Below are 12,641 nucleotides of genomic sequence, written 5' to 3'. Positions count from 1 at the left end.
CATTAACAGTAATGAATCACTAATTCAAGTAACGAATAATTACTTCTTTTTAAAAAATCTACAATACTTCTATTTGACAGGTGCTAGAATCATTACTTTCAATGATTCAAAAAAATACAAACTGGAAATAACAGCAACGTTACTTGAGCAAAAAAGGCATCAAATGTTTGATTCCGCAAATTTCAGAGAACAGACAGATAATCCCACTATCCACGTGATCTCTGAGTGAAGAAAATCAAATTTTAATTTATGATGACCTAAAATCCTAATGCCAGGCTTGAGTCATTAGGAGGAACAGTCATCAAACAAAAGACTGAAAGTTTAAAACTATTTAATAACCAAGGATTTAAATCTTAGCTTTATATATTACAATTTTACATCATACAAACAATAAAACCCAAATAAGACCTTTCCACTGTGTGTCATTATTTTCTGTTACCTTTTTTTAAGATCTATTTATGTATTTTAAATCAGAATTACAGAGAGACAGAGAGAAAAAAAGGGAAAAACAGCAATCTTTCTTTCACTGTGCCATTCCTCAAATGGTCACAAAGACCACAGCTCGGTGGGTCTGAAGCCAGGAGCCAGAAGTTTCTTCCAGGTCTCCCACGTGAGTACAGGGGCCCAAGCACTTGGCTCACTTTCTGCTGCTCTCCAGGAACACTGTCAGGGAGCTGGATCAATGTGGAACAACCAGGACTAGAACCAGCACCCGTGTGGGATGCTAGGATTGCTGGCTGCTTCACTGCCTGCCAACCAGCCACAGCCACAGCGGCTGGCCCTGATACTTTCTTCTAAAGATCTGCTTCTTTAATTATTTGAAAGTGACAAAGAGAAAGAGTGTAAGCAAGAGAGTGCAAGCAAAGAGAGAAAGCGTACGAGGAGAGACAGACTGGCCATCCACTGATTCACTCCTCAAATGCCTGCATAAAACCAGGCTGAGCCAGACCACAACCAGGAGCTGACATTCCACACAGGTTCACAGGCAGAGGGTAAAGATTCAAGTACCTCGCCATCGCCTACTGCCTGTTCAGGTGCATTTGCTAGAATCCTGGGCAGAGGCGGAGTGTTACATGCTGATACGGTAAGCAGGCATGCTCAGCAGATTAACCTGGTGCTCCACGCACTTCACACACTTGCCCTTCACAGTGAATGTGAAGTCATAGATGGGATAACTAAATGGTTACTTTTAAATAAACTTTTCATCTGCCTTCCTCTCCAGTAACAAAACTTACCAAGTTAGAATGCCCAGGACATTTAACACAGAACAGGTACTTATGAGAGAATATACATTATGGATCAGGCTTCTCAGCCTTTTTAAGGTCCATATTTGTCTCAGCCATGAAATGCAGCTAAGAACTAGCTCACAGACTTCTTAAGCGGAATTAAAATGAAGCAGTGTCTTTCCTAGGAGGTAGCTGTGAGGACTCAGGGACTCAGGCCCTGCCACCCACAAGAGCGAGCTGGACTGAGTCCCAGACTGTCCCAACCCTAAATCTCTCTCTCTGCCAGCCGTTTAATTAAAAACAAATGGTTTTGGGCCCGGCGCCGTGGCCTAGCGGCTAAAGTCCTCGTCTTGAACGCACCAGGATCCCATATGGGCGCTGGTTCTAATCCTGGCAGCTCCACTTCCCATCCAGCTCCCTGCTTGTGGCCTGGGAAAGCAGTTGAGGACAGCCCAAGGCTTTGGAATCCTGCACCAGCGTGGGAGACCCGGAAGAGATTCCTGGTTCCCAGCTTCGGATCGGCACAGCACCAGCCGTTGCACTCACTTGGGGAGTGAATCATTGGATGGACGATCTTCCTCTCTGTCTCTCCTCCTCTCTGTATATCTGACTTTGTAATAAATAAATCTTTAAAAAATAAATAAATAAATAAATGGTTTTGCGTTGTGCAAATTATGGACAGTCTACAGAGCAGTATACATCAAGATATGCCGAGCAACTATTCCCTCCAAAGAAACTGCTGCAGTGTTGAATTTCCACGATATTAGAGTCACAAAACCTTAGGGCATATTTACAAAGGCTAAATACAAATATTTCTGTGAAGGAAAGTGTTTCAAACATAAATAAATATTTTACTATATAAACTAACAAAACAGAAAGATCTTCATTCATATATCTGTATTACTTCAGGAAACCCACCATTTTATGTAGTTCTAAAAAAACCCTTTAATACAGTTACTCAAATTTTATTAAGGATTTTAATTCTTTGTCACTACTCTAAACAGGATCCACATTTTACATACACACACAGAAAGGGAAAGAAACAAAGTCAGCAGTCTTCTTCAGTTTGTTTGCTCATTAAGCACACTTTAAAAACGAGAACCAACCAACCTAAAGATTCCTAGTCTTTCAAACAATAACACCTTCCAAGAGGTACCTGGGAAAGCAGCAGCGGTCTCACCTTGCTGTGACGTAGGAATAAGGACCTGCTGGGTCTGGGCTTGCTGAGGTACCGTCTGCTGGGGCTGCGCTTGCTGGTGGTGGTGGTGGTGGTGATGCTGCTGCTGCTGCGGCTGATGCTGCTGCTGAACTTGCAACAAAAGCTGCTGCTCTTCTGAATGAAATCCATCTACTGCCCTAGACTGCATTAGTTTATTTTCCCATAACTAAGACAAAGGACATTAAAACGGTTCACAAGTCAAGGTAAGGAAAAAAAATGTCAACACATAGTCAAGCATATTTTTATTAGCTACTAATAGAACTGTTTCACTTGGAAACTTCTACATCACAAGAAATACAAGCATTGATAATCTCGCCCAAATGCAGAATAATGAAAGTAATTTTTTAAAGTATCAAACCTCATCTTTGCCACATCATTCAAAACTTAACATCTTCAACAAACTTTCCAAAGGAACACCAACTATTAATAGCAAAGAGTTTCAAAAGAGCAACTTAGTAAGCAAAGATTATCCTCTGAAGCATCAGAATTATGAAACTATCTTTATAGAACTCTTTTCTTCTAGAATTTATTTATTTGAAAGGCAGAGAGATGAAGACAGAAGAAACAGAGAAATCTTCATCTACTGATTCACTCCCCAAATGGGTGCAATGGCGAGGACTATCCCAAACCCACGCCAGATTCTGGAACTCAAATCACAGCTCCCACGGGTGGCAGAGGCCCAAGCATTCGAGACACCTTCACTACTTGCCATGTGTAGTAGCAGGGAGCTGCTACGGACTTAGAGAATCTAGCAATCAAACCTGCGCTCTGTAACACAATGCTGATGCTGCAGCAGGGGCCTAAGCTACTGCACCTACCACAAGACAGGCGCTGCTTTTCCTGAGGTCTTTTTCTTTTGAAAGACTGATCTATTTATTTGAAAAGCTGTTACAGAAAAAGAGAAGGAAAGACAGAGAGAGAGCCTCTTCATTCTCTGGTTCACTCCCCATATGGCTCCAACAACCCAGGGCAGGCTGAAGCCAGGAAGAAGTTTCTTCCAGGTCTCCATGCAGGTGGCAGTGGCACAAGCATTTAAGCCATCCTTTTCTCTTTTCCCAGGCACATCAGCAGGGAGCTAGTTGGAAGGGGAGCAGCTGGGACCCCAACCAGAGCCTTTAATAGGATCCCACTATCACAAGTTGCAGCTTAACACACCACACCACAACATTAGCCCAAGGAACTGTTTTCTGACTATACAAATTTATCTTTTGCTTAGAACAATATGAAACACAGAAGCAATTCTTGAGCTTTTTTAAAAGCACAATTTGCCTTCTATTTAATCTTCAGAAAAAACAAATAGCAATGCCTGGACGTCTCAGAAGGGTTTTCTGCCCAATCCTCTATACTACAGAAATTTTGCTTTCCAGCATATCATCTTTTGTGCACAGCCATTCTAGATTGAATTTTCCTAATCTGAAAATCAAATTATACCACAATCTAAAATTCTAAGTGCAAATATTACACTACAAATGAGAAAATTTTATACTCTTAAAGTCTTTTGATACACAAAATTATTTCAAATATGAAATTACACTCAAGCTACACATATAAGGCACATGTAAAATGAGTCATTGTGACCAAGACATTTATTTTTGACATTTTTCTCATGAAAAAGTGGGTAAATGGAATCAAATTACTTATAAACTGACTTCGAGATAATAAATCTAACTCTGCAAATCCCAGATAAAAACAGCATGGGCCAAGCATCTCTCTAATCATCCTCCTGCAAGTGCCAGTATCCCATCCAGTTCGTGTCCTGGCTGCTCCACTTCCCACCCGGCACATTACTTGTGGCCTGGGAAAGCAGTAGAGGATGTCCCAAAGCCTTGGGACCCTGCACCCGTATCAGAGACGCAGAAGTATTTCCTGGCTTCTGGCTACTGAGCAGCTCAGCTCCAGCCACAGCAGCCATTTGGGGAGTGAGCCAGCAAACGCAAGATCTTTGTCTCTCCTCTCTGTAAATCTGTCTTTCCAATAACAAAAAAATCTTTTAAAAAAAAAAGTTGGTATCTTGCTGTGGTAACAAAGCATTACTTTTGGGAGCCCCAACTGTGTCTCGTTCATCTCTACAAGGCAGGCATACAGTACACAACCAAACCACTCAGAAGTCAAGTAAGTTTTAACACACAGTAAGACTCTTACTCTGTCATCGCCGAAACTACATCTACTGTCCATGTCCAGACGAGACAGCACGGTGGCTGCAGCCGTAGCTCGAGAGGTAATTTTTTAAAAGATTTATTTTTATTGGAAGGGCAGATATACAGAGACAAAGATCTTCCATCTGCTGGTTCACTCCCCAAATAGCTGCAACAACTGAGCCAATCCAAAGCGAGAAGCCAATCCAAAGCAAGAAGCTTCTTCCAGGTCTCCTACACCGGTGCAGGCCCCAAGATTTTGGACCATCCTCCACTGCTTTCAAAGGCCATAAGCAGGGAGCCAGATAATCCTTCACCCTTAAGTGCCAGAATCCCATAGGGCGTCAGTACTGGTTGCTCCACTTCCCTTCCTGCTCCCTGCTGACTGCCTAGGAAAGCAGTGGAGGACAGCTCAACTCCTTGGGCCCCTGAACTCACATGGAACACCAAAACAAACTGCTGGTTTTGGATCAGCTCAGCTCTTGCCATTTGGGGAGAAAATTTCTGTCTTTCCTTTCCTCTGTGTATCTGCCTTTCAAATAAAATAAAATAAAAAAATAAATACCACTTGGAATACCTGTGGAGGACCTTGTTGGAGTACCTGTCCAACTTCCTACTACGTACCCTGGGAACCAACACATGATGGCTCAAGTCTCAATGTCCCTGCCAGCCACATGGAAGACCAAAACTGATTTCAAAGCTGCTGACCTAAGTCTTGTGCAGCTCTGGCTGTTGTGTTCAGTGAGTGAATCAACACATCAAAGATTTCTGTTTGTGTTTCTGTTGTTTTTGCTGGTAATATAAAATGAAAATAAATATAAGTATAAAAGATAAGAAATAAAATGTTTGCCTAAAGTCAATGGAAGAATGGATGGCAGGGGACCAGTGCAGTAGCCTAGTGGCTAAAGTCCTCACTTTGCACATGCCAGGATCCCATATGGGCGCTGGTTTGTATCCTGGCGGCCCCGTTTCCCATCCAGCTCCCTGCTTGTGGCTTGGGAAAGCAGTCGAGGACAGCCCAAAGCTTTGGGACCCTGCACCTGCGTGGGAGACCTGGAGGAAGCTCTTGGCTTTGGATTGGCTCAGCACCGACCGTTGTGCCTACTTGGGGAGTGAACCACTGGATGGAGAATCTTTCTGTCTCTCCTCCACTCTGTAAATCTGACTTTCAAATAAAATAAATAAATCTTTTAAAGAAAGAAAGAAAGAAAGAAAGAAAGGAAGGAAGGAAGGAAGGAAGGAAGGAAGGAAAAGAAAAGAATGGATGGTAGATGTGTTTCCAACCAGCACCCCGTACTAATGCAATGTCTCCTCCTACACAGTCAACAGTCTTTCTGCTAGGGAGAAACCACAAACCCATTTCCAGCCAACGAGCAGGTCTCGGAGGGGGCTGGGTATGAATTGCAAGAAGCAAACTCACAGTTTTTAGTTCCATCAGGACTTGTTCGTCTACTCCATCGTCCAGAAAGATGTCTCTCACGTCATTAATAACATCTTCAATCACAGATCTATATAATTTAGGCTTAAAAGAAAAACAAAAAATGACTGAAAGACTGTTGTGTTTTAGACAAATTCAAAACAAATTAAGAATACAGTAGTCACTTTGTCAAGAACTAAAATTTTTGAGTATGAGATTTTAAAGATATGATCATCCTAATAAATATCTGCTCTAGACGACTGCCTATTTTAACAGAAGTTTTAAGACTGTACCTCAATTAATAAACATAAGTTATTGGTCCAGTTCCATGCAATTTCTAGTTATAATTTTTATTGTTGCTGGCAAAGTCCCTAACATGATGTTCACAACAGGTTTCTGGCTGCTTCTGAGCCGCTCCTGTCACCCCTCACTTGGCTTTAGACTTGCTGTAGCTCACAACCTTGCCACTGAGTTGTAGCCTTCGGAGGATCTACATATGCTATGCTGGTGTTCTGCTGGAATCTAACATGCATTCAAGCTTAAAACCACCCAGCCGCTGTTTCTATGACCTAGCCTGCGCCTCCAAGCTTTGCCACTAAACTACCCATGCACCCACAATTACAGGTCTGGAGGTTCCCTCTGCCACTGCCCAGCTCATGCCGTGCACCAGAGCCATTACCAGCAACCGCTGCTGCCGCAGGTGTTCTCTGTGGTGGTAGGGGATGGAGTGAAGGAACCGGATTCTTGGAGGTTTTCAGAAGAATAAAGCCAGTAAAATGAGAACGCACTTTCAAATGTGTCAAGTAATCAAAAAAAAAAAAAAAAAAAAAAAAGCCACAACAGAAGATGGTAGAATAATTACCCCATCATACTCATTTTTTTAAAATCTGTTAGATAAAAGTTACAGTGCATGTCAAATGATAAATTTTTAAAAAGGCTTTTCTATTCTACCTGCTTTACACCCCGCTTAATTTAAAAAGCTACTGGCTGATAACAAAGGGCTTGCTCCCACAACAAACCTCCAAAAGAACGGTTTCATCAACATCTCCAGCACTAGTATCGTTATAACAGAGAACACCTCTAAAAAAATTAGTCCAAAATTCATGAGTATCAGCGAACTTCAGCTTTCTTAAATGATTCATAACTACTCAATTCTTTCTCATGATAACGAGAAAAACAATCCGAATACTCAGTGTCGTCCCTTGTTCCACTCACTGAGCTGCCCTCGGAGCTTGCCAAATCTGCCTGTATGAACGGCTGCTATTCGTAAAACGAGCATCTCTACAGGGATTCCTTAGTTCCACATTCCCAACCAATCCATAAGCAATCATATCCAATTATAGATAGTGCCCTGCTTTTAACAACTGACTTACAGAAATACACCCATAAAACACAGTTTACCAACAACGCCTTCTCAAGGCATTATAAAGAGGCAATGCAATTTTAAATTGATGATATAAATCATCTTATTCAGAAACTAGGTATTTCTGAAGTTTATTACCCTAAATGTCACATTTGTAGATCCAGCTGTCTGCACGTAAAAAACTGGCTATCTGGTACTTTTTATTTAGCCAATCAGTCACGCTCCAATGATTTTTTTCTATGTCTTAAATGAAACAGTATCTGGCCACCTAAAGCATCCTAAGCACTGCAGAGGACAGGCTGGCAGGAAATGTGTGTTCTTTCCAAAGCACAGGAACAGCAAGCCAGGATGTGCTTACAGTTTGAAAAGCCCTCAAAATACTTAGGTCTTTAAAGGCAAGTGGGAATTTAACACAAGTGATTGCTAAATTATTTAAAAATCTACATTTTACTTGAGCTAGAGTTTGTTTTGTTTTGTTTTTTGCTGAACACAAATTTGTATTTCGCCTGATTTTTAAAAAGATGATTTCCAGGCTCAAAATCTGTAAATCAGATCACTAGTGGTCACATCAGGCGATTAACTTTGGGAGGCTCCTTTCAAAACGGTTAGCCCTACTGCAACGTCAGAGCACAAATTCTAGCAATTTTTATGTTACGTATCTAGGTAGCATCCAATGCAATAAAAACCGCCAGCTGTGCTTGCTTCGGCAGCACATATACTAAAATTCGAAAAACCACCAGCTACTAGCAATTTTAACGCTTTTAAAATTCAGTTTGCAACAGATCTCCTCATTCCCATTACTCCCAACTGTCCTACACACTAATCTATATGGATAAGCCAAAGCCTTAGGGACCTTTTTTTTTTTTCCCAGAAGCATCATATTTTCATTATAACACAACGAACACGGTGCTAACCTTTCCTGAATGCCTAAGGAACCAAACGCTACCAAAACTAAGATCTGTGCTAACAATGCAAAAAAAAAAAAAAAAAAAAATTAAAAAGCCCCTGTAATAATGCACAGCCCTCCCAAGAAAAACACTTAATTATTTTTAAAAATAAATTTAATATTAAAAAATAAAAATAAAAGATTCTAATTAGAGCACGTTTTCCTAACAAAGGAAACAAATCCTTACTGCGGCATTAAAAAAAAAAAAAAAAAAAAAAAAAAAAAAAAAAAAAAAACCTGGGGCTCTGAAAGCGGCTCTCGTCCGGTGGGAAATCACGGGCAAAGAAAAGGACCTAGAAATAAACTGAGCTCTGCACGCGCCTGCCTCTCGCCTCGGGAGCACGCACCTCCCAGCCCCGCTCAGCAGCTCTCACTATTTAAAGCCGGATCTGGTGTTTAAATGGAGAGGCGGTGACGTAGGCCTGAAAAGCACCTTCCCATCCTGGCAGAGTCTATATTAGAGAGCGGCAATGGCTCTATATAAACAGGGCAGCCAAAGGGAGGAGGACCACAGGCTCAGGGACTCAAAGGCAGGCTAGGCGGCCGCAGCCATGATGGATCGAGCCGAGTCGCCAACGGTACGGTGTCGGACGGCCGCGGCTTGGTCTGCGGTACTCGGGACCGGGCAAAATCGTGTTTTATTGTCACAGTCAAAAGAAGAGTTGGGTGGGCTAGAGTGATCACATTGCGTTGGGGGCTGAAAAGGTAATTTATGTGACTGCTTTTTGCAAACCTACGTGATCGCAAGTAACCAAAAAGGGGGCTCAAAGGGTCCAAGCAGGCAAATTTCTAGGCGAAAAGCGGGGGCACTTTGACCACTGGAGGCTTTTTGGGAGGTTTGTTTCGGTGCTTTTAGTTGAAGATACGACGGGAGTTTTCCTTCCCCTTCGCCATTTTACCCCTTCCGAAGGAACTGAGATAACTGCTTTTCAACCTTCGTCTTATTTTTCCCCCCTCTCTCAAACATAAAATGGCCCCAACTTAAGCTTCCCAAAGCATAACTGCCAGGAAAAAAAAAAAAGGAAAAAAAAAGCAACCCTCCCCCCCAAGTAACCGTAAGCCTTCCACTGCATTAAAGTGGATTCCGGCGGGTGCTGGGGACCGGCCCAATTCCCCAGGCTCGGCTCGCCCTCCGAGGCCGCTCCGGGCCGAGGCCGGCTGGCTGCCCGCCCGCCCGGTCGCCCGCCCTCGGGCCGGGGTCCTCGGGGGTCCTCGGGGCCCCGCGGCCTCCGCGCCCGGCCCGCCCCGGCCCCGCCGGCGCCCCCGCCCCAGGCCCGCCGCCAGCCCGCCCGGCGCCCCCCCGAGGCCCGCCGCCCGGCCCGGGCCGCCCGAGGCGGGAAGGTTCCGGAGTGGAGGCCGGGAGTCGCCGCCGTCCCCGCCCCCGCCCGCCCGCTCCCGCTCCCGGCCGTTGCTGCCGCCTCGCTCAAGCCCCCTCCGGCCGCCGAACCACGTCCTTACCACGGTGTTTGTATTTGCCGAGTTCGCCATTTCCACACACAACACAAACAAGAGGGGAGCAAAACCCCGGGAAAACAAACAAACACACACGAGAAAAAAAAAAAAAACCAAAGGGAGGAAGAAAAAAAAAAAAACACCTGGAGGGTGACTCAAGTCACCACAGATTGAAGCCAAAAATTAAAAAAAAAAAGGAAAAAAATTAAAATCGATTCTGAAGGGGGTTGGGGGGAAGCGGTGAGAGGAACAGGAAGGGGACACTCTCCTCCCGCAGCTAAAAACCTCGAGATATGCCCTAAAAAAAAAAAAAAAAGCCAAGCCCCTTGAGGGGTCCCGGGGGCGTTGCCCACTCCCCACCCCGTGCCAAGGAGGGAAACCACCGGTCACCGCTCCCCGCGCCGCCGCTGCCGCCACCGGCTGCAGCCCCAGCCGTCCGTCCGCTCGCGTCTCCCCTTTATATAGCGAGCCCGCGAGCCGCGCGAGGCACCGCCGCCGCCGCCGAGAGACAGGGCGGAGGGGCGGGCGGGGCGGAAAGGGCGGGGCCGCGCGGGGCGGGGCGAGGGGCGGGGCGGAGCGCGAGACACCGCGAGAGGCCGCGTGCGCAGGCGCGCCGGGGCGCCCGGAGGGGGCTGGACGCGCCGGGCCTCCCTCGCCGCCGAGTCTCGCGTGATCACGTGCTCGGCAACCTGGCGGAAGTGTCCTTGCAGCCCTGGGCGACGGGAGAGAGAGCGCAAAGCTTGCCCGGCTTGGCTGAGAAGGGTGTGCGAGTTCGCGTCCCCAGCCAGCCGTTCTCAGGCGCTGTGCGGCGGCCTGAGGGCGCTAGCTCTGCAGCAGCGAGGATGCGCCGGAGGGGCTCGGACCGGGGCCTCTGGGTGGGCACGGCCCCGGTGGAGAGTGCGGGTTACGTGGGGCGCGCTCTGAGTCATCTTGGTTCGCGAGCTGGACCTGGGGCGCTCGCGCGCCTCCTCCACGTGGGCCTTTGGGCTCCCCGTGGGCCGCTCGTCACGGGGATGAGAGCCTGCTCGGGTGCTCGGTGGATGCTGCCCAGCATCAGCAGCCCCCTGAGACCCGGCGCCGCAGCTGTGGGTCTCCACTTAGGAAGTATTTGGGGAGGGTCAACTGTCCCCTTAACCGTGGAGGGACTGTCCCACCGTGATGAAAATGAGACGCAACTCCAGCCTCTCTGGATCACGAAAGAGCAGTGACTTTTTCCTTGGCTTTTTTAAAAGATGGCCCAAAATTCTGTGACTGCACGTGGCTGGCCTGCCCACCCGTGCCTTTGACCCAGCCCCGATCACGGCCTCTCGCCGGGCGGCCGCCGGGGACCACGGCCACGTGTGCGGCTTGGAGGGCGCTTCCGCAGGCGTCTGACGGGCTGCAAACCCGGTCTGTACGTCAGCATTTCACGCGGGACGGAGAAGGCTCTGTGTAGGAGCCAGGGCCCACAGAACCGTCTTTTCTCTGCCCTGGGTGAGTGAGGCAGTGTATCCTCCAAAAGCGAAGCAGAATGCGTTGTCAGAGTCGTGTGGGGGTGGCATCCTGCCAGAGAGGAAAAGATGCAGTTTGCCGGCACCTGGGAGGCGGAAGGCATTAGAAAAGATCCCATCGTGAAAGGGTGTGGACGTGCCGTGGCGTGTGGTTCCCTGCGCAGCTCTTGGTCCTGAGCATTTAAAGAAAAATAATAATAATAATTCACTGGAAATCCGTGTCCCTAGTCCATGAACGATTTGCGTGGACTTAGAATACAGGGGACTGTAAGCCCCCGAGGCGATTTCTTTTCTCCTTAGACTCCCAATGGCATGGAGAGCCCTCTAGTTTTCTGCCCACTCACTCGATGTTCTTAACTAAGTCCCGAAGCCTTCAGGCGGGGCTAGGGAGTACACAGGAGATGTGTGGTCCGCAGCATTGTTTGCGCTAAGGGGCTGAGATGGATGCTTAGTTGGGCATGATTTGTGAAATAATACTCTTAAAAGACTTTTGAAGGCTTCTTTAAACCCTTCACAGCTGTGATACACTTAAACAGCAGAATAATGGGCTTGTGATGATTGCTGAAGGACTATATTTTAATATGGGGGGAACAGTAGGGGAGGGCAGCAGTTAAGGAGGTGGAAGGGGAAATCCTTCTAAATATAAACAGAAGAACGGCCTTATCACTCAGACTCACAGGGACCAATGCAAGTCCCTAAAACGTACCGTGTAATTGCAGCTTTCGTGGAGCCATGAATCTTTATCATGAAAAAATAAAAATTAAAAAAAAAATTAGAACAACAAAAAACATCTATACTTGAATAAAAGTCTTGATTTTAAAAAAAAAAAAGAAAGAACCCGGCATGATAGCTTAGCCCCCCTTCCCATCCAACATCCTGCTTGTGGCCTGGGAAAGCAGTGGAGGGCAGCTCAAAGCCTTGCGACCTGCAGTCTCATGGGCGACCCAGCAGAAGCTCCTGGCTCCTGGCTTCGGATCAGCTCAGCTTTCGCCGTTGCCGCCGCTTGGGGAGTGAACCATCCGACAGAAATTCTTCCTCTCTGTCTCTCATCTTCTCTGTACATATGCCTTTCCAAGAAAAATAAATACTTCTTTTTTAAAATAAGTAAAAAAAATAATAAATTTTAAAAAAACCCTTCACTGTCTGGGAGAGCCTGGGCTGGTCCCTTTATGCCTTCAGCGTGGCCAGCAGCACTTAAGCACTTGATCAACATTCGCCCAGGTCTCTGACTCATCTGCCGGCCATCTAAAAACCATCACAGTTTGCGCTCTAACATAATCGTTTTTCCAGTCATTCATTTAGCTGTAATATACCTTCAGTCAGTATTTAAGTGTGCCAGGGAGCTTAGTTCCAGAAAAGTATTTTCTCATCCTGCACCGAAAGTATTGGCCTG

At 46.2% G+C, this 12,641-nt stretch overlaps 1 protein-coding gene and 1 non-coding gene across 3 annotated transcripts in view; both read right to left on the bottom strand.

Annotated features, from left to right (window-relative positions):
- Positions 1–10,305, bottom strand: part of GTF2A1 (general transcription factor IIA subunit 1) — a 29,610-nt gene extending 19,305 nt beyond the window's left edge. Inside the window, exons 1-3 of one of the 2 annotated variants that reach the window (XM_004584353.4) lie at positions 9,765–10,305; positions 6,001–6,102; positions 2,407–2,611 (exon numbers count right to left, since the gene is read on the bottom strand). In XM_004584353.4, coding sequence (XP_004584410.1) covers positions 2,407–2,611; positions 6,001–6,102; positions 9,765–9,794 — 337 coding nt within the window. In that variant the 5' untranslated portion in view covers positions 9,795–10,305. Of the gene's footprint in view, positions 1–2,406; positions 2,612–6,000; positions 6,103–9,043; positions 9,301–9,764 lie in introns of those variants that run through there. The other variant, XM_058655249.1, reaches the window with a different exon arrangement.
- LOC118759859 (small nucleolar RNA SNORA79) lies at positions 162–304 on the bottom strand. The gene has a single exon (XR_004996436.1). It is a non-coding gene; the product is annotated as a small nucleolar RNA SNORA79 (small nucleolar RNA).
- Positions 10,306–12,641: the final 2,336 nt, after the last annotated feature.

Source organism: Ochotona princeps, chromosome 26, assembly GCF_030435755.1.
Source record: "Ochotona princeps isolate mOchPri1 chromosome 26, mOchPri1.hap1, whole genome shotgun sequence".
Lineage (NCBI taxonomy): Eukaryota > Metazoa > Chordata > Mammalia > Lagomorpha > Ochotonidae > Ochotona > Ochotona princeps.
This window is presented reverse-complemented; position numbering and strand designations above follow the sequence as displayed.